Source organism: Pinus tabuliformis, chromosome X, assembly GCF_031772625.1.
Source record: "Pinus tabuliformis cultivar Carrire ecotype Pingquan chromosome X, CPIR1, whole genome shotgun sequence".
In the NCBI taxonomy this organism is placed as follows: domain Eukaryota; kingdom Viridiplantae; phylum Streptophyta; class Pinopsida; order Pinales; family Pinaceae; genus Pinus; species Pinus tabuliformis.
Genome location: NC_142308.1, coordinates 40,663,609 through 40,687,024, shown reverse-complemented (window position 1 = coordinate 40,687,024; position 23,416 = coordinate 40,663,609). Strand labels below are relative to the sequence as shown.

At 38.1% G+C, this 23,416-nt stretch overlaps 1 protein-coding gene across 1 annotated transcript; it reads right to left on the bottom strand.

Annotated features, from left to right (window-relative positions):
• Nucleotides 1-996: 996 nt before the first annotated feature.
• LOC149138236 (uncharacterized) lies at nt 997-4,503 on the bottom strand. Its single transcript, XM_089450300.1, has one exon. It carries the CDS (start codon nt 4,501-4,503, stop codon nt 997-999), a length of 3,507 nt encoding a protein of 1,168 aa, XP_089306426.1.
• Nucleotides 4,504-23,416: the final 18,913 nt, after the last annotated feature.

The following is a 23,416-nucleotide window of genomic DNA, read 5'->3' as shown; positions in this document are numbered from 1 at the left end:
CAGCAGGAAAGTCCAGTCTTCTACTTCTGCATCTGACTGATCTTGGGTGGCTTCCTCTTCAAGCCTCTGCATAACCTTGTCAACCGCCTGGTTGGAAAAGCGAAGGAAAGCCTGTTCGGCTTTGCGCACTCGGTCCGTAGCAGTCTCTTTCGGCTTCCTGTTCCTTCCCGGCCCCCACCTGGAAGTTTCCCCAGCCTCCTCTCCATGCCCCTTTCGACCACGGGCTCTCTTGCTGGCCCGGTCATCTCCTTTGTCAGCAACGGTTCCGTGCTTCCTCAACCCAAACGCCGAATCATCATATCCTCAGCACCCGCCGAGTTCTCGTTCACTTGCTCGGTTCCTTCCTCAACCAGGTGCTTGTGATGACGCCCGCTGTCCTTAGCCGCGTCCGGGGTGATGTCTTCCTCCGAGTCGTCCTGAACCTCCCAAACAGAGAAGGAAGGCTCCTCCTGCATGAGGTTCTTGCCCTTTCTATCACTGGTTTCCTCCCCTACGCTCTGATGCTCCATCGCCAGTCGCTGCCTCTGCCTAGTCTCCATAATTCCCAGGGGATCGTCCCTCTTCAATCCCTGGTCTCCAGGACTGTTCGCTGCTGTTTTATGCCTCTCAATGGAGCCCGCCTCTCTTGCCCGGATGATGAACTCTCGCAATTCCTTCACCATCAACCCGCTTCGATTATAAAGAGTATTCTTTGTCGCGGGGATGCAGAAGATACCGGTTATCGAATGCCACCGGTCACTCTCCGGTGAACCACTCCTCCCAGCCATCTTATCATTACTCATTCCCTCTGCTGTGAATCCTGATGAGCCGCCTCCATCTCCAGTCATAGTTCGGGCAATAATAACCTTGCGTTGAGTGAATTTATTCCCAACCGTTTCACCTGCCACCGTAGTACTGTCGCCCCAATCTAAGTCCTTCGTCCTGCTGTCGGGCATGATGATTTTGACAAATCCCGATTGCATCCTAATCTTACATCTGGCTCTCCACGATTCCCTATTAGTCCGACCCGCTGGACCGCGCATTATCCTCCGTGGCTTGAACATGATCCATCTTGATGAGGTCTGCCAGCTCCTTCCACTCCTGATTACCTTCTATGGCTCTCCACTGGCTGTCAATAGAACTACCACGTCCATTGCAGCCCCAATTCGCCAACCAGTCTGCAGCCTGATTCCCTTTTCGACGCACATGGCTTATGATGCTGTAGTCTATACGTTTAATCAAGCTGGCTATTTCTTGGACAATGCCTGCGGTCCTCCAGCTTTTGGTTACTTTCTCCCAACCTTGCCCATTGTTGAGTCTCCTCAACATGTCCACAGCCAACTGCGAATCCCCTGTAATTTCTAGGTTGGTATAGCCATTCCTAATGGCAATTCGTAAACCTTGGTGCAGGGCCCAAAACTCAGCCTCATTATTGGTCATTTGTCCCCCCCATTCGGCATAGATCCACCTAACTTGATTATTACTGTCTCTAAAGATCCCTCCAAATCCAGCTTCTCCCGGGTTGCCCTTCGAGGCCCCGTCAAAGTTGAGCTTGATAAATTGGTCCCTCGGGTACGAGAATTTCTCTGGACTCTGAGTTCTCATATCATTGCTGGCCGAACATTTATAGTGAACCATCTCCAGTTTTAAATTAAGTTTATTCAGGATTTCTTGTTCTTCTGAAGTAGTCTTCCAGTCATCAGTTTCCCATTTATTAACTAGGATGGTCTCCCTCGTATACTCTACCACTTGCGCCCAAACTACTTCTGGAGATTTAGCCACATTCTGGAATATCCTCCTATTCCGTTCTTTCCAGACCGTCCAAAGAATGAAAGTAGATATCAGGTTCCAAGCCCTCTGGACAACCCGGCAATGGAAGGTTTCCTTATTCCACTGAAAAATTGTATCTTTAAATTCTCTAGTGTTGAACCCTGGCTTATTGAACAATCGTTTAGTTGATATCCATAGTCTTTCAGCATATGGACATCGAATCAGCAGATGATCTCTATCCTCCTCGTCATTGTTGCACAGATAGCATTGTGAGGGACCAATGAAACCCTTCTTACGGATACGATCCCATGTCAAAATTTTATTCTTTGTGGCTAGCCAGACAAAAATAGACACCTTAGGCCACCAATTGGCTTCCCATATAGATTTCCATTCCCAATTCCTGTCTCCTCCATTTTGTGACCCCATTAGAAAATAGGCCTCTTTGGTAGAGAAAGTCCCCTTCATTGAACTCCCCCACCGAAGGATATCTTGCCCATGGCGAACTCTGAGTTTCCTTGATCCCATTTCTTTCCGGTATGCATCTTGGAGATCAGAATTAAGACCCTGATCCCATTCTGTCGGTTCCTCCCAGACCCTCCAACCTTCCGACATATCATTTTCCTTCCAATAATCCTTTACCTTCGGTCTGTTCCCTGCAGTTTTATCACGGACTTGGAGAAGGATTTGAATGCTGTTCAGCCTTTCTCGTTGTTGCCAGCTATCTTCCCAGAAGTTTGCCTCTGACCCTCCTCTGATTTCCCAGAAAGTGTGCTTGTCAATCAGATCTCTGTTTTGAGAGGCTAATTCCCAAATAGTGGAGCCTCGGGGAATTTCTTGTAGTCTTAAGATATCAACCGGTGAGTTGGGCATGCTGTATTTAGTCCTCCAAATAGTTTTCCATAGATCACTTCCTCCACTAAGCCATCGCCACCATAGCTTGGCTCCCAGGACCTTGTTTAGAATTTCCGGGTCCCTTAATCCCAACCCTCCTTGTTCTTTTCTTTCGGTTAGTTGATTCCATGAGACCAAAGCCCATTTTTTCTTTTGATCAGCTCCACTCCATATGAATTTTCGGATAATTTCTCTGATTTTTGCACAAACCCCAGCTGGTGCAGCCATAATCGATAAAGGATAGATAGGGATAGCCTGAAGAACCGACTTAGCAAGAATAACTCTTCCTGCAATATTCAGAACTCTGAACGTCCAATTGGCAATCTTGTTATTAAGCTTGTCCAGCACTCCCTGCCAGTTTTTCAACTTTTTAGAAGTGAAGTCAAGGATATTGCCCAGGTATTTGGTGGGTAATTCCCCCCTTTTGAATCCAAGAATTCTGATTAGATGGGATCTAACCTGTTCTATTGTGTTGAAGATGAAGATGCAGGACTTATCTTTGTTGATTTCTAACCCCGAGGCAGCTGAAAATAGATCAAGGATCCTCCTTAAATTTTGGACTTCTCTTACCGTTGGTTCCCCAAACAGCATAATATCATCAACAAATTGTTGATGTGTCAGGGGCAAGTTGTTTCCCCAAATTTGCAATCCTTTAATTCTATTTGCTGCTCTTTCTTGTTTGATGAATCTCCCTAGTCCTTCAGCAGCTAGGATAAATAAAAAAGGGGACAATGGATCACCTTGACGAATCCCTCTGGAGGCGTTGAAAGTTTTTGAAGGACTTCCATTAACCAGGATAGAGAAATGCGGAGTGGATATCAGATTGTGAATCCAAGCAATCCATCTTTGGTGAAAACCAAATCTTTCCAGGACTGCAACAAGGTATTTCCAATTTAGTCGATCATATGCTTTGGATAAATCTAATTTTATCATCATACCTTTTTGCTTTTTAGCTTTCAAGGAATGGATCACCTCCTGAGTTACAACAAGACCGTCAAGGATCTGCCTGCCTTCAACGAAACCCGTTTGTTCAGCCGAGATTAAGTTGTCTAAGAGAGGTTTTAGTCTTTTAGCAATCAAGGACGTGATTATTTTGTAAATGACATTACAAAGAGCTATAGGTCTAAAGCCATTAGCCTCCTCCAGGTTGTCTCCCTTAGGAATAAGAGCATAAAAGGTAGAGTTAAGAGCTGGCCATACCTTTTGATTTATTCTTGATTCCTCAACAAGATCCAGAATTTCTTGTCCCAAGAAGTGCCAACCAGCCTGGTAAAAGTCCACAGTGAAACCGTCTGGTCCAGGGGCTGTCCCTTTCTTCATTGCCTTCACAACTTCTTCCAGCTCCTCTAAGGTCACGGTCCTCATGAGCGCTTTATTTTGATCCTCAGTGACCAGTCTAGGGATAGCAGAGCATATCTCTTGTATGGCTCTCGTCCTGTCATCTGGAGGTTCAGTTAAAATTTCCTTATGGTGATCTGTCAAAACTTGTTCAATTTCATTTTGTTCAACCACTCTTTCCCCATTTCTGTCCTTAATTGATAGGATTCTGTTTCCCTGCCTGTGCTTGACCATGGCCTGGTGAAAGAATTTAGTGTTTCGTTCTCCCTCCCTTCGCCATTTTATCCTAGATTTTTGGCGCCAGAGAATCTCTTCTTGCTTCCTCCTCTCTTCCAATCTGCCGAGGATTACCCCTTCCTTGAGAATGCTTTCCTCCATTCTTCCTTCCAGAATTATCTTCTGTTGAAGATCAGCCATTTCCCCTTCCAGATTCTGTTTATCCTCCAAAATGTTGCCAAATTCCTCCTTGTTCCATTTCTTGATTTTGCCTTTCAGCTCTCTCAATTTTAACTGGAACGTTTGCATTCTGCATCTGCCCTGACTAGTACTTTGTTTCCACCAATTCTCAACTTTCTTGATGAACTCTGGGTCCCTTAACCAGAAGGCTTCAAATCAGAAAGGCCTTTTCCCCTGGATCTTTTTGATGTCAATCTCTAATCGAATCGGCCAGTGGTCAGATCCCAGAGCTGGAATGATCTTGGCCTCCACAAAAACATCTTTATTCATTATGGCTTCAGACACTAAAAATCTATCTAATCTGGAAGCAATTTGGTTTTTGCCTCCCCTTCTATTGTTCCAAGTGTACATCCCGTTAATGGTCTGGATATCCACTAACCGAAGCTCTTCTATCATCTCATTAAATCTGTCCATATAGTGATCCCTCCTCCTAATCCCTCCTTTTTTCTCTTCCAAGGATCTGATCACGTTGAAATCTCCACCAATAATCCAAGCAGCTTCAGGATAAAGATTACGGACCGATTTAACACCGTTGATGAACTGTTCCTTATTTCCAGGGGTCGGAGGGCCATAAACTCCTGAAATAACCACCTGGTGTTTGGTTCCCACAACCCTTCCCAGCCCAGAAAGGATTCCACTCATACTCACCCAGTTATCTATAGTAATGTCATTTGGGTTCCACAGGATTGCGAGTCCTCCTGCAAAGCCTATTGCATCTTGCCGCATCACTTGGTATGGTAATCTACTTTTTTCTATGATTTCTTCAAGTTGTTGAATCAAAATCTTTGTTTCCTGTAAGATCAGAATACTAGGTTTTTCTTTTTTCAGCTTATCCTTCATATACCTTTGTTTACCTCTACTATTCAAACCCCTAATATTCCAACTGACAACTATCATTTAAAACTTTTTATATGAGGGGAAGAATACCTCCGACAGAGGTATCACCTTACCTGAGTTTATCAATATCTCTCCCACCGTCTGGATCGTTTCACTCATTGGTTTCCGGCCTCTTTTTTTGTTGTTTTTGCCCGAGGTGCCTGTTCCTTTATCTTCATTCCCTTTCTCACTCTCTAACATTGCTGGTGCATCCGGGGGTTCTCCTTTTTTCTCTTTGTATTTCTGGAATACTTCCTTATATAGCTGCCTTTGATCTTCAGGTATGAATCTGCTGTCTAAATGCTTCCACTCCTGGATCAGCCTTCTCATGATTTTCTCTTCTTCTGCTTCAGTTTCAGGCTGGTTTTCCACTTCCATCTGAGCCACTAATTCTGTTTCTGTTGCCTCTTCCTCTGTTTTTCCTTTGTTGACTTTGTTAATAGTTGTTCCTTTCCCTTTCTCCTCTCCTAAGATTTCCATTGGGATACTTTCTGGATCCTCATCATCTTCCAGATTTACTTCATATTCTTCATCTTCGCTCTGCAATACTTGATATTTGTTCTGATTTCTTGCTTGACTGGGTTGCTTTTGAGATTGAGTCTTTGGTCCTTCTTTATTCGGTCTTCTTTTCCTGACTACCTGTTGAAATCCTCTCTCTGGATCCTCCGCTCTCCCGGTGGTTCTCTGTTGGTTCGCTTGACTTTTCCTGCTCTCTTCCTCTTTATTAAGAGGACATTGCCTATATAAATGGCCATACTCGTGACAGATTCGGCATCGGAAAGGGATATGTTCGTAATCAATTGGCTGTTTCCAGACTTCGTCATGGTACTCTACCTCAACATTTTCTGGGAGGGGATCAGCCAGGTTTATGTAAACGCAGATTCTCGCATAGGCATTATACTTACCTCTTTTCGTAGCCTCTGCAATTTTGACAAAGCTGCCAATCGAGTTGCCTATTCCTTCCAAGATTCCCGGATCCCAGAACTCATCAGGAAGCCCAAATAACCTGACCCAGACTGGTGCATCAAGCATTTTCTCCTTTTCAGGATTATATCTCTCCTCCCAAAACTTCATAAATAGACCCGCATTGTTCAAGAAATAAGGCCCCTCTTCGAAGATTCTGTTCTTGTCCTCCAAATTCGAAAATATTGCTGTGAAGAAACCTTGAGCACCAAGTTTGAGATCTACCTGCCCCTTAGGTCTCCAGCGCTGATCAATCCATCTGTATAGTTCCCGCTCAGAAGGCCAATACCCAACAAATCGGCAGATTAGAGCATGGTCCTTCATATAGCAGTTGTATTCCTCCAATTTATTATGGGGAACAACATACCTAGGCTGTTTCTGAGCCCTCGGTAAGCATTTTCCTCTCATTCGTTTCTGCCATAAGTTGCCCATTACTGGGATTTGATTTTCCCGTTCCTTATGCTTCTCTCCTCCCGTACTTGTCTCCCCCATTACCACGTTTTTGAAGGAGGGGATCTCTCCCCCCCCCCTTGACTCTCCCATTTCGTTCAGGGTGATACCACAAGGTTAGGTTCTCCCTCACTGGTTTTTTTTACCTAACCCAACCCGTGCCAGCAAACTGATATACTCTGCCCTGGCAGGTCTGCGCGCTCAGCCCACGGTCAAAACCAGTCCGTGACCCTGTCACCCTTGTCTGCTAGCGAGAACCCTAGCGCTCATCCCGTCGCCGGACTAGAAACATTCATCTTGCTCCCTCATCTTTATTTTCCTCTTCCACGAGAATTTGTTGAGATCGGTGAGCTTGGTCTTGTGAAGGTTGAACTAGTTTGAGCCCTAACTCCTTATAACATGACCTCATTGGGGACATGCATAGAAAAATGAAGAAAGAAAAGACTTATCTAATAACACTGATCCAGATATGTGAAGGAATGAAATGGAATATAGATATGACATGTACAATACCTCGTTAGAACTATTTATCCAGAATATTGACCTCTTCCTGGAAACTTCGACCTCGCATCAACTTTTAGCAGCTAAGAGCTTCCAACAACAATCCAACATGGAAGACTTCATTCTCCCAATCCAGAGCACGAAAGAAGGAGAGACCACTGCCGAAATTTTGATTTTCCTTGACTCCTTAGACTCCCCCAAACTCGCATTCACTTCAACTTCCCCACAACAAACTTTTTCAGCTACCCACTTCACACTTCTGCCCAGCAACAAGATTTTTCACACTTCTTCCATGTAGAGATAATTCAAACTTCATGAGAAGTGATGCTCCAAATGAATTCGATGTCCTTTGTTTTATAGGCTTCTTGTCGGGTGGAATAGGCTTTTAGGCTGACCTGATATTCCCTTAGGCCAATATGGTTTGGAGGTTCCATAATTCATATTTGACTCAATACTAAACCTTTTTATGTGATTCAAAATCCCAATACAATATCTACCATGGGGCATGATTCACCATTTTTGGAGTAAAAAAGATAAAAAATTAAAAAATAACACTGCTTTTTCAAATCGTATTTTCAACTTATTTCCCTAAGGGTTTACTCAAATTTAGGGTGGGAGTACTCGTTGGGTACTAAATTTAGTTCCTTATCCAGGGAGTACCCATGTTGCATACTTTTGATGGACCCTGCTACATGAAAAATAAGAAATACATGAAAAAATCATGATTGGATTAACATTTCTCATGTATTTCTCATTTTTCATGTAGTACGATCCATCAAAAGTATAAAACATGGGTACTCCTTGGATAAGGAATCAAATTTTGCATCAAACAAGTGTTTTCGCTCGAAATTTGAGTGAACCCATAAGGAGATAAGTTGAGAAAACAAATTATTTATTTTTCCCTCTAAAATTTGATGATGTAATGTAATCTTATTTTATTATTTCTGCTATTATTTTATTGATTCCAGAGCATCTAACCTCGGTCAATTGTTTATTAGAGAAGTTAGTTTAAAAAGCTAGGATTTAATCATTTACTGTATTTTCCTATAGTTTTTAAGGGAGAATAATTATTATTGTAAATAGGAGAAGAGTCGAGAGTATTGTGGAAGGTTTGAGAGGATTATGGATTAGTTAGCTCTTATCTAGGGACAAGGATTTGGATGAGAGATTTTAGGGATCAAGAGAGATTTTTTTGGAGTTTTTTAAGGGATCTAGAACCTACTTGGGTTCTAATCCATTTGTATAAATTGAGGAGAGCCTATGAGGTATGTAAGATGTAGAATTTTGAGACTTTTGATTTAGTTAGAGATTTTGAGTGTGATCCTTTTCGTGTGTTCAGGTATTGGAAGTGATGCACCATTTATAATTTCCTTAGCAGGCCCATTTTAGACCTCAAAATTCCTCTAATGAACTTTCAACTGCAAACACTTGTCGCGGGCCGAGAGATTGCTCGTTTTCAAGAATAAATCCTGAAGTTCACGACCCAAAGAAACTACTTAACATAGTAAATTGTGCTACAATTAAGAAAACTAAAAGATATAATGGTGGGATCCAAGTGGAATAGGTAGGTGGCTACTAATATTCACCTCGATTAATATTATAAACCCGAGGATTAATATATTGAACCATAGGATTCCTATTAAATCTTATGATAAATATTATAATCCATATGATTAAAATCATAAGCCCTAGGACTTATATTATAAAACCTAAAATTAATGTTATAAACCCTAGGATTATTATTATATATTAATATTATATAAACGCTAGTATAATATTATAGACCATAAGATTAATATTATAAACATTAAGGTTATAAAACATAGGATTAATATATCAAACCCTAAATTTAATATATTAAACCCTAGGATTATAAACCCTAATGTTATAAATCATAACATTAAACACTAATATTATAAATTATAAACCCAATATTAGAAATCCTAATAAAACCAAATATTAAGAGATAATATAAAACCTATCATTATAAAATCTCATATAATAAACCATAAAATTAATATTATAAAACCTAATATTAAACCTCAATATAGAACTCAATATAGTAAACCCTAAGATTAAAAAACTTAAGTTTATTATATTAAACCGTAAGATTAATATTAAACCCTACGATTAATATTATAAACACTAGGATTAATATTATAAACCTTAATCTTTTAAGTTCAATATCAAAAACCCTAATATTATAAATGTTAGGATTAATATTATAAAACCTAGAATTAATATTATAAAACCTAATATTATAAATTATAAAATTAATATTAAAACCTAATAGTGTCAACCCACTATTAAAAACTCTAATACTATAAAACCTAATACTAAGCCCAAATTTTCTAATTTGGCAATGAGACATTAAATAGATTGCAATGCAATATAATGTAAAGCTTAAGATTAATAAACCATAAGATTATAAATGCTCATATTAATATTATAAATAAAGGATTACAAACACTAGGATTAATATATTAAAACATAAGTTTAATATATTAAATCATAAAATTAATATTGTAATTCCTAATATTAATATATTAATATTTTAAACTTTGATGTTATAAAACCCAATATTATACGTCCTAATGTTAATATAAATATATTAAAAAACAATATTATAATCCCTAATGTTAATATTATAAACGTTAAGATTATAAACCTTAATATAAATATATTAAACCCTAAAATTAATATTATAAACATGAGACTTGGGCTCGATGGCAAGTTTCAAGACAAAATCTCGCAAAGACTTTGGAGGCACAAGGGATGGATGAAAATTATATTCTTTATGTCGTTGGTATACCACAGAAAAATCCTGACATGGGACAACATTAGGAAAAGGGGTGTTTTGGGGCCCTCTAGATGCCTACTCTGTGGGGAACATCAAGAAACAATGGAGCATCTTCTCAACAATTGCATTTTCACCTCCTCGTTATGGGACATATTTGTCGAAATCTTTCAACAATCAGACAGGGACAGAGGAAGCATTTTCAATACCCTCAATAGTTGGAGGGGAAATTTTTCGGACTATGAGATTCTCAATTCAACCTAGGCCCTTATACCAAGCTTCATCATATGGAATGTTTGGAAGGAGAGGAACAAAATAACTTTCAGGGAAGAAATAAATCCCCCTTATCGTCTATTTGAGAAAATTCTGAAACAACTTAAGGAAACTGTGGGTACCACTATTCACAACCACCCTAATAAGCCTCCCTTAGATTTGGATGGAAAAATTCTCAAACAACTCGGGCTGCAAGGTCTTACTCCTCAAGGTCTTATTAGGAAGGTTACAGATAGGGATTTGGAGAAGGACTTCTGGCAGCCTCCCCCAAAAGGATTTCTAAAATACAATATTGATGGAGCATCAAAAGGAAACCCGAGAACTACAAAGTTCGGAGGAGTCCTTAGGGATGCAAAGGAAAGTACTATCGTCATCTTCCATTGTCACATAGGAACAACCACCAATAACATGGCCGAATTAATGGCTTTAGAACATTGCCTGGATTTTTTAAGTCACGAAAATTATTGCAATGTAATAGTAGAAGAAGACTCTGAATTAGTAATTAACTCAGTAAAAAGAATGATTGGTGGAACAGCGCCAGAGAAAGTCTCCCAACACTGGAAAGTAATCACGGTTTTCTAGAAAATTCAGGGTCACCTTCAAAACCTGTGCACTGTCAACTTCCAGCATGTTTGCAGAAATACCAACAATCTAGCAGATCTTCTTGCCAGCTAGGGGGTCAGCAGTACAGAGGTCATGGTTTCAATGGAGTGGTAGGAGTTGCAAAAAAGTAGATTGAGAACTCTTTGCTGTGAACAAGAAGAAGAAGATATGAAAGTGTTCAGGTTCAAAGCTATGGAGGCAAGCTCTTAACCTTTTGGCCTTAATATGTGTCATAAGTCTCTAGCATGGAGGGTCACGAATTACCCTAAAGTCAGCGAGATGGTCAACACTATACACCAGCGGGATTGCAGCAGATACAATAGTTTCTTAGTTTCAGGCGAGCCTCTATTATTCTTTGGGATTCAGGTTCAAGAAAGAAATTCGGGCAGACGAGGTAGGAATCATTGTTTGACTGGCTACTAGAAGCTTCACAGTTTTGGGCCTTGGAGGAGAAAACCGTGTTCTTGGTGGTATTGGGAGGATCACACTGCTAAAAAATGGAATACGGTTTTAGCAATTTGGTTGTGATTCCATACATCTTCCTACACATGGCAGAGTGAAGGTGCGGAAAACTGCCCTCCATCGCACACTATTGTTTGGTCAACTTGTGCGATGTGATATGTTTCTTTACTGTTGGATCTTTCTGGGTGGATCAACGGCCATGATCTTCTCTGCAGCTTGGAGGGGCTACCCATTAATCTTCGGTCATATTTGTAGTGTGATTCCTTTCCTAACCGTTGGTTTAGGCAATGGAATGGACGACTCAAATTAAAGGAACTCACCTATGGTCAGTTGGGCGAAAAATCTCATGGGCTTCTGAAGGTTGGTTACAACTTTAGGTCTTCTGTATTTGGGTCAAGATTCAACATTATCTACTGGACATGATGAGCTGTGAAGCCAGAATTAGTGGCATTTGGGTGGATTACATGTGGGAGGTTTATTCTACCACGTGGACCCGAAATGGGTTTAGTATGAACTCTATTTTTCATCGGATCCGTTTTGGGAATCTGAGAATATACCTTTTTCGGTCCCGATATGCGTCTCTTCTGATAAGAACTTTCCAAACTATGAGGACGGTTTAGGCTTTAGCTTGTTTTTTGGAGGTCCCACAGTTAAGTTTGTGGGTTCTTAGTCCATTGGTCTAGTTTTTGGATGGGTGCCCAAGCCCTAAGTCTTTTTTTCCCTTAGGTCTCATTGGCCAGTTGTATTATTTGTAATTTGTAACTTTGTTTATAAGGAATAGAAGGCACGACTCTTGCTTTAGCAAGAAAAAAATATTAAAAACATGAGGATTAATATTAACCCTAAAATTAATATTATAAACCCTAGTATTATAAACAATAGGATTAATAATATAAACTCTCACATTAATATATTAAGCCCTAGGATTAATATTATAAACCCTAGGATTAGTAATATAAATCTTAAGATTAATATTAAATATTAGAATTAATATTTTTCCTTTTTGTAAGCATGGTCATCATGTTCAACTTCTCACATGCCAATTGAGTTATCCCAGACAAACCTTAGAATTAATATTATAAATTCTAGTAATAAATTTTAATATTTTAAATTATAAAGCTAATAATAAAGCTTGACATTATGTTGTAGTCGATATAACACCACCCAAATTTTTGGGCATATCCAAAATTTTTGGTACACCAATTCTTGGCCGCTGCTAACATTTAGTTAAAACCTTCAACGGGTTACTCTCCCCATGAACTTACCTACCCAACTGTTTTGATGCACCCACTCACGCTATATACATTGCATCCGCACATCAATTTTGATCTAAAATATAAGCCTTAAGATCGCCTTAGGGTTTTATAAGTAAATAGCTCCATTGATGCATTACGAGTCTCCCATGATTTTGAAACTCATTTTTGCATGATATATATTGCTATCAGTAATTTCCCTATATTTAGCATGCATTTCAATTTGGCTTTCCTTGCGATTAACATTATTAGGGTTTGGGAGAAACCCTGGATCTTCAAAAGGAGTGATCTCCTCCCTGTTTTAAACTAATTTCATTCCTTGAGGGGTGCTTTCTCATTAGCATCATGGTGAGAGTCATTGCAGGACATTTTCCCCTAGGTTCTTGACTAGTCTTACCCCTCTGCATGTGCATTCGAATTCGGGAGAATGTAGGGTTTGAAAATACTATGGTTTTTTTCATATACTATAAAAACCTAGGTTATCATAACCAATAATGTAAGTTTATACCTAGTGCTCTTAAGCTCCGCTTTGGCTGACATTACTCGGCTTGCCATCCACCAACTTTTAATGATTCTCATTTGCATCAACCACCCATCATGCCTTTAATTCTCATGATTGTAGGCATTCATTTCCGAGAGTAGGGTTTGTTTATGCATGGTAGTTATAGCCCACAAAACGTGGCATTTTTCTTCACATGTTAATATTTGAATTAATGTTTCAACATTCTAGTCATTTTTGTTTACCAAGCCACCTAAGGTATCTGTAGTGCATTCAAATGCGAAATCTACTTAGGCTAAGGATAATTTGATCATGCTTGCTGAAGTATTTTATTTTGGTTGATCACCTCGCTCTGATATTGCAAATATGAAATGACATTAGATGTCAATACGCTAAAGTCATAAAGGGATTTATCTTTTCTATTATGATCTGTATTATTTTAGGTTGTAGCTTATACCGCCTTGAAATATCACATGCAGTTCCAACCATGCCACGTCGGATTGGAATATGCCATGGAATAAGGGTTATATGAGGAAACACATAACGAATTAACTCTACACATCATAAGTCACATTTTTATAAATAATATGTGTGTTACTAGGCATGCAACGCCAAATGCGCACTTCTATGCAAGCCATATTTTTTTAACCCCCTAGAATAAACCAAGTCAGAGCGAAGGATGTATAATAAGGCTTTCTGAGAGGTCGTGTTCCTTGGTGATGAGGAAGGCATTTCTAATATGTGTCTTCCTCCAAAAATTTATGTGTGCCATATTACAAACCACGCACTCGATACATTCATTTGAAGGTGTGGCGATGGTACCTCCGTTCACCTTGGCTCTCATCCCTGGTCAAACTCATTAAATGCAACACAAGTCAACAACTAGTTTGAGATATTCATTAATGCATACAATAACTATTTTTTCAGATGTCTTGTGATTATGGGATTTGATAAAAAAAAAAAACAAGGAATAGTTTCAACCTCGTCTTGACAAAGATTCTTAGGAAGCATGAGCACAAGGATATATGATTCAAGTGCCTGAGGATGTAGAATGCTTGAGAGCGACAGTGAAAATGAAGAGAAAATCATGGTCCCAAATTCTACAAATGCCAAGATCAAAAGAGGAAGCCACAATCGATGAAATGGACTGATCTGGAAGAGTGAGTAGAGAAAATCAATATTGCATCAGTTCATAAACTTCCCATGCAGCGTTGGCTTTTTTTACCAAGGTTGGAAAGTTGCATAATTAAAGCTCAAGTTGGTGATCCTGAAATGTGACTAGCTCTTTGCTACCACTAATACCTCCAGTGGGTTGCATTTCCACCCCGGTCACTAGGTCGCACCTCAGGCAAGCCCCTACGACGCGACCTGAATCAAATTGTGACTATGCAACCTCTAGTGAGCCGCACTCCCAGTTAGAGTCATTGGGTGGCATGTTATCACCTATGCCAAGCCTCCAAGAAGTGCAACCTATCTGAGATACTAATTTTTGACCTCCAAGAAGTCGCACTCCCACTCATAGTTGTTGATCACATTTTAAAGCCTCAGGGATGCTGCCATAAGTGTGATTAACCATTATCTACGACCATGCAGCCCCTAGTCGTAGAGTCACACTCCAACCTACAGCGAGAAGTGAGACCTTCCCTCAAATGTAACCAGGCGACATAGATCACAATAGATGTGACTCCTCCTCTGCTCTGATTACGCAACCTCTTCGACAAAGTTACGACCTAAGGAATATGCATGTCCAAATCTGCATTCGCTAAAGGCATCTTCATGATAAGAGGAAATGGGAATAAGAGGGATGCACTATAACAACGCGCAGGCCCAAAAAGTCAAATTTAACTTAAAAAAAATATAGGTGGGCATTTGTCTTAGAGTCACAGTGCCTTCTTGGCATGGAAAAACATAAAACTCCATTCTATACTTGTTATGTGAATAATAACAGATCTACCTATTTGCCATGTGTGAAAAAATAGGCGCACGATATTATACTCATGCACTAGAACAGTTTCATAAAGCTCGCAATTGAAATATCCAATAGGGGTCGAAGAAGACTTGACAAACAAATCTCAACATAAATGTTTCAGGACTATGAGTGCTTCTCCATTTATGTCTCACTGTTGTTATGGGAATCGATTATTTTCGATAACAATTGTTTCTTATTTTATTGATTAAATCTGACACTTTATTAAGTGACCATGTGTCTACAATATATATGTGGATAATATAATTTGTTTTCTTGCAGATCACTGGAGAAAGCAGAAGTATGACCCAGATGAAGGGAGCTAGGTTTTCTACAGAACCCATACAAATAGGGCTTCAATGAAGAACACAACAAGAGGTGGTCAAGTGTGGGCAAGGCACAATGACAAGAACTTCAATGATTCATGTCTCCATGGTTTCTCAACAATGTCAGCAATGTGACCCAACACTAGGGTTTCCTTTCAGCAAGCCAAATGCCCCCTTCCAATTTCCAAGAACCTTTCAATAAACTGGAAGGTGCATCACTAGAAGATTGATGGATGTAAGCTAAGCATAGTAGCATCAAAATAGTATTGTCCTAGGATCAAGCATCCACAACCTGGCAGCATATATATAACATGGGTTCTAGGGTTTACAAAACCCTCTACACCCATTTCCTCCTATCCATCATGATGCAAATATTCATCACTGAAAACAATAATAACTATGCTAAGATCGACTTTAGCATGTATCAGTCTATTAGGCTTGACAAGTAGTATGTAATATCAAGGGTCACAATGGTAGTCGAAAGGGCATGAGGGGAGGTCAAGGGTCATGCTAGGTGAATGGTCACCGGAACTCTATAAATGCACCCTCACACCTCATTATATAGGACTTTGGCACTTGATTTGAAGCTAAGACTAGAGATAGTGGGTTTATGCTTGAGAGATAGAGCCACTCAATTCTTGGCAGCAAGTAGAGTGGATTTTCACTAGGGCTAGGGTTTTGGCATCATTCAATGATGTCAATAGCCCATGTTCCACTATTGGGTTTTGACCAATTGCATGATATGTATTTGAAGTTGCAGCAATATATATAAGATGGCATTTATCGTTTATCGTTGGCGTTGGTTTGCATGTTAACTCATGGTGGTTGTATTACTTGTCTAGTACTTCACTATATTTGTATGCTCCCTTTCATACATAGTGGTTGCATGTATGTTTCGATTTTGAAACTATGTTCACTTGTTCCTTAACTTGTCGATGACCTATTGTGAACTAATTTTCAATTGAATTTTGGCATGTTCCTGTTTATTATGTTTGATGAGGTTTTAACTCACTAATCCCTCTCATGGTATACCTATTTTTATTGTTTTTGGGAAGTGTTTCTACCTATTTCTACAATTTGTCAATCTTGGGCTAATTTTGTTTCACTGCCTAAGGATTTCATTCTTGTCCCACTCTCACACCTCATTTGATAACCAAGAGCAGAAACATTCATGGTGGCACCCAATCCCACATACCGGATGGGGCTCATATGGCAAACTATGTGGGGTTTAATTGGGACTTCACACTCGGAAGATCAGGTAACACATTATAAACCTAATATTTAAAAATCTAATATTATTTAAGTAAACCCTAATTTTTTACAACTTTTTTTTTTAACGATTAGACACTATAGTATTTATTTGTCTTTACTAAGAAATTAAAAAATATAGCAATTTATTTATTTTTACTCACATTACTCAACCTTTTACTATTAACTTTTATTTATTTATTTTTAAATTATTAATTATATTTACCTAATAAATAAAACCAAAAATTAATTATAACCTAACCACTCGCTATCACTCCTACTCCATCTCCTTTCCTCTCATGTTGGTCTAGTCAACCTTTTCCAACATAAAAGTTATCTTTCCTCTCTTTTTTATTTCCTTTCTTGCCTCAGAAAAATGACTTGCTATCACAACTCGACACTCCATCTCTTTTCCTCTCTTATTGGTCGAGCCAATCTTTTGCAACGTAAAAGTTTTCTGAGAATAAGAGGCATTTCCTCATCCAGCTATGGTTACCATCTAAATGTTCCTTTTAATTTTAAATATTTTAAAATTGAAGCACCCCAATTCAAATATAGACCGAGCTTATAATGATAAATATATTTAAAAAAAACAATCACAACTTATTTTTATTTTTATTTTTATCTTATAAAATGATATATTATTTATTTATATTTTTATTTTATAAAATGATATATTATAATTTCATTTGTAACCTAATATTATTCTATGTTTTTTCAATTTCTTCACTAAAGAACAACTTTGTTGTTCAATACATTTATTATAATATTGTACTAACCTGTATTTGTCCATTCGTTTGAAGGTAGCTTTCACATCATCAAAAATGGTGCGATTTTATATATGCAGGCTTTATGTTAGAATCTAATTCATTCAAATATTGAAAAGATAAAGTTGTTACATATAACTTTCAAGGTTTGGATTGAATGCAGTTACCATAACCATGTGATTCACTCTGTATTTGTCTTGTTGCGCTATGAATGGCTAGCTAACACTACATGTTATGGTGTCATTTATAGTGTATTTCACAAAGTACTTATTTAAGAAAAGGGAGTGAAATTATAACTAGCACAACCATATTTACTAATGTGGTTGATATAGGTTGATAGGCTTATATCAAACTATAACATACTTTACTTAATATTCTAAATCAATGGATTAATAAACACAAGGAATTTATATTATAAACTCAATAGATTATAAACCCAAGAGATTTAAATTAGACCCTAAGATTACTATTATAAATCTATTTAATATTTTTATACCATAGCAATATGAACTGTTCGATTAATAAATCGAATTGATTGATATAATAAGCACAAGGGGATGATAAATCAAGGGATTATAAACCCTAAACTAAAACTTAAATGATTAATACTATAAACACAAAGAATTATAAACTTAAGTGATTAATATTAAAGCCTAAGATTAATATTATATACCATAGGCTTAGTATTAAAACCTAACATTAATATCATAAACCCAAGGGATTAATATTTAAAACCTTAGAGATTAGGAACCAAAGGGAATAACATTAGACCCTAGGATTAACATTAAATCCTAGGAAGATAAACCCTATAATCAATATTATAAACCTTAGGATTAGTATTATAAACCTAAGGGAATAACATTAGATCCTATGATTAACATTAAAACCTAGGAATATAAACTATATGATTAATATTATAAACCTTTTATAAACCCAAGAGATTAATACTAAAATTTCAAGGGTTTATAAACCCAAGGGAATAATATTAAAGCCAAGGGATATAGACGTCAAGATAAATATTATAAACTCTAAAATAAACATTAAACACAAATATTCATATCACGAACCTTACGATTAATTTTAAAAATTCAATGGATTAATACACCCAAGGAATAATGTTAAAACCTAGATGGAATGTTAAACCATAGGAATAAAAACCCTAAAATTAATAAACTGAAGGGATTAATATTATAGACCCTAGGCTTAATCTTATCCTAGGTTAGAGAAACATATTATTTATGATTGTATTTGGGCTTAATATTAAAAACCCAAGGGAATAAAATTAAACGCTAGGACTATACATCTTAAAATTAATAAACCCAATCGATTAATATTGTTAAACATAGGCCTAATATTGAACCCAAGGAATTTATATTACAAACCCAATAGATTGTAAACGTGAGGGGTTTATATTAAATAGATTTATATTAAACTCTATATCAAACCCTATATCAATAATATGCTGGCCTAATAATATAAACCCTTACATTAATAAATGATCTATATTTAAACAGGAACACAACAAATTATAGAGATAACCACAAACAGAGAGATGTAGCAGAAATAATACTTCATTTCATTAATGTAAAATACTGAAATATGCTTAGAAACAAAGATGGAAATAAACCAGCTAGGGCGATTGTAGCTTATGTCTAAGAAGAGATGTGGCAGCTAAATGCCTTTGAACTATGTTACAATGAGGCTAGAAGGCATATTTATTGTTGAGAAACAATGGAAAACCCTAAACATCTAGAAACCTAACCCTAGAAGATGAAACGCCAAATTGTGGGCCTCGCTTGGGTAAATTGGTACATCAACTTCCCGGGGTCATAACTTTGGCATATGATCTCCATTTAACGTGCACAATATCTCATTAAAAATATCTATCCGAGAACTACAACTTTGAGAAGAGAAAAATTAATGTCATTTTTTCAAAAAAAAATGTTGTTTATGACCTCAAAACGGCTCTAGAAGTTCACGATCCGAAAAACTACTAAAAATAGTAAGTTGTGCTACAATTAAGGAAACTGAAAAAGCTGAGAGAACAATGGTGGGGGTCCAAGTGGAATTGGCAGGTGGCCACCAATATCCACCTGGATCAATAAACCCAAGGGATTGATATTATAAACCCAAGGCACTAATAAAATCAAGGGATTAATTCTAAGAACCCAGAAACCCCAAAGGATTAATATTATAAACCCAAGGTATATAAACCCTAAGATAAATATTATAAATCATAAAACAAATATTGTTGACCATGGCTAACCATGCTTTATTTTCATATTGTGATAATATTTGTCACAATGTGACATTAGACCATGGTTGACCATGGTTGATTTCCATATTGGGAGAATATTTGTCATAATGTGACATTGGACCATGGTTCAAAATGGATGATTTTCATATTGACAATATTTATCACAATATGATGTTGGACCGTGGTCAAGCATGGTTAACCATGAATGACCATGGTTGTGACAATGTGACTTTGGAACATGAGACAATCTTTGTCATAATGTGACCATGGCTATTGACGATCATTGACCATGATTAACCATAGCTGACCATATTTTATTTTCATATTGATAGAATCTTTGTCACAACGTGATATTAGACCATGGCTATTAATAACTAACCATGCTCGACCATTGTTGATGATGGTTGACCATAGTAATCATAGGGCATGGATATTATGTCTGGTTGGAATCACACTAATCATTGTTACTCTTTTCCTTAATATAGCACATATCTATCAATCAATTAGACAACGTATTGGTCAATATATATAAACAATCAATTGTAAATTAAAATCTTCAATCTATAGATTTAGATATCTTCAAACTATTAAGATTACACGATAAAGACTAAAAGAAAAATATAAAGATATTAAACCATCCATCACAACAATCTGCATTTCACTTTTAATTTTCTATTTCCAATATTTTTGAACCATATAGGCATCATTTCAATTTCCAAAATTTTGTACACATTGTATTTAACTCAGTCAACTAAGTAGAGAATTTGAATACAGAGCCTCCAAAGTTCAAACTAATTCCCAAAATTAGGTTAAAACAATGGGGAAAGAGGAATATTTTGTTGCAATCTGATCCTACTTTCCTATGTCATGTCAATCATCATTCTCATTTTCGCTATCATCACGCTGATTTTTTCTATCATTCTGCTTTTTGATATCAACGTACTCATTTTCTATAGCAACAGGCATTTCATGAGGCTCTAGGTGGACATTGATACAGACTTAGGTCTCATGATCAACATAGAAGTGGGCTGCAATCACCTCGGAAACTTCAACATAGTCCCAAACAATCTTCATATGATGGAAAAGGGTCAGGAATAGAAACTTTGCTCCATGCATAATAATCTCCCTCAACTAAATGTGTGCTTTCTTCCAGTGTTGACACTATATTTCCATAATTCTCATACCTATCCCAATCGTCTCATGAGACCTTAGTGTTACTATGCTTCCTACATTATTAATGTTTTCCAGTTTAAGCAATGTCTGTATGACTTTTGTTTCAAAGATACTCTCGCGGACTTCAAGGCTTTGGCAGAGTCATTCTTGTTAAAAATGCAATGTTCTGTATTAAATAAAATGAAACCCACTAGTCAGCTCTACTAAAGAGAGTCTGGACTAGGAGAGTCTGGCTCTGCAGAATGTTGTACATTGTTCATGTACATTGCAAATTATATAGTAATCATAGATTTAGGGAAGTTAGAACCATAACCTAAAAAGTATAAAGTAATTCCTATCATGAGGTCTTGTGAACCAACTCACTATTCTAAGATATTCTCCATTATCTCTAACACTCCCCCTTAATGGAGAAGGGGTTCACAAATATTCCTAACATCTCCCTAAACATTTCAAGTTTGATTTTTCCAAGAGGCTTAGCGAAACTGTCTGCAGCATTATCACATGTATTACAATATACCAAATGGATTTCTTTTGATTACACTTTCTCCCTGACAAAGTGGAACTGTGTATCAATGTGTTTAGTTTTTTTGTGAAACACCAGATTATTAGTAAGTTTGATTGAACTCTTATTGTCACATCTGATTTTTGTTGCATCTTTTTGTTCTTTGTTAGGGTCCCACCCTAACCCCCTTATTTATGTCATGGGATCACGTCATAGTCAAGAGTCAATAAAGCCCATATTAATATTTGTAAGTGGTTAACCCGCAATTAATGACGGGACCACAGTTAGTTGCAAATGGCCCGTATTATTAGATAGATGGTATTAATAAAACCCACGGTATTGGCCCGTGGTATTGCATGTATGAGTCATATATAAAGGATAGAGACTCCCTGCGAGGAGCATCGTGTCTTATTTTGTAGTCGAGCTCTGCTCTATTGGAGGTTTCCCCCTCGAAGAGGCAATTGAACATTACTCTCTAAATAATAAAATCATTGCTATTCTGTGTTCTGGGTATCTTTTCTTCGCATATTCTGTATTTGGGTATCATTTTGCAGGTTAAGAGCATAACAAGTGTTATCAGAGCACTTTACAGGGCCAGTGGGATCTCCAATTCTTAGCAAAAAAAAAAAAAATCGGCTACAGACGTGTTCAAGCGTCTTTAAACCACGGGATCTGTCGTTGAGTGCATAAACCTGCAGATTTGGGGAGGCATGCACGCAGGAAATACAAGAGGTGGTCACATCCGTTGGACTCCCTTGTAACCCCTGTGGATACCCCTTCGAGTAGTAGCGCATTAGAAAGAACCGCGCACGGATTGTCTTCCACGTACCCTCTGGGTATATCGGAAGCCCCCTAGTCTCCCTTGAATCCTCGCCATAGATAAACCATCGACCGTCTTGTGGCTACAGTACATGGATAACAACACTCAGAGAGATTACTCGCCCATACGATAGGGTAGTCAGGTTGTACGGCTAAGCGTACGGTAGATCCTCCTTAGTTAGAGCCCTGAAACATTGGGCCAAGTACTACTGCCAGACCCTTATGTATATTGCGATCTATAGCACCTGACACTGCTCAAGACCATAGTTCCCTTTTCTATCGGGGGATCGCACATCATCTATATCAGATCCGCTTGTGCAAAGGAGTGCAGTAGCAGCAGCAGACATCAGCCCCGCAATCTCGAGTTCACAGATCAGTCATTCCGATCTATTAGATCCAACCGATCCGCAGCAGCAGTCTGTTCTGCTGCCTAGAGCTATGTGATCCGCCATTCAAATCTCTCAGATCCACCAGATCGGAGTTGTTGTGAAGTTTTCCTATACCGGGGTATAATTTTTGCAGGACTTTTGGCCGCATTGACATTTTGATCATTTGGCGACTACAGTATTGATCATGAAGGAGTAAAACTCCGTTAGGAGTTTTCAAAGGAGAAAAAAAAAAGTCTGAGATCTTCTGGGGCTCTTATTGGTGATCTAGCCCATCAGAATCAGGACGACGAGCTGAGCACGGTGGTACCATTCAATTATTAGTGAAAATTTTTTAGGCGGTCCCAATTGTTCATCAGGTTGGTGTATGGTAGAAACTACATCCCAAGCGATGGCCAATGAAAGGATGGATAAACTTGAAGAATCCATGCAAACCCTCACCAATTAGCTTAACGGACTATGTATCCAGGTCTAGCAATTAATCCCGAAGGGCAAGGAGTAAGCCCACGAGGAGGCGTATAATGGCAATGAATACAATGAGGGTGAGTCTAGCCACTCTCCTCACATATGGCACACCCACCAAAAACCCATTCAGTGACCTCCGAAGTTGGATATGCATAAATTTGATGGTTCTCACCCGTCGGCATGGATAGCACAAATGGAGCAGTATTTCAAACTGAATCGCATCTTAGATAATGCGACTTAGCTTATGTTGGGGAGCATGTACTTGGACAATGGAAGGTGGCAATGGTGGGAATGGCATCAACATTGCAATGGACCTTTTAAGACTTGGACCTAATTTACAAAAGCTCTTCAAGACCGCTTTGAACAGGAAACCTCTTTTTTGGGTCGTCTTACTAA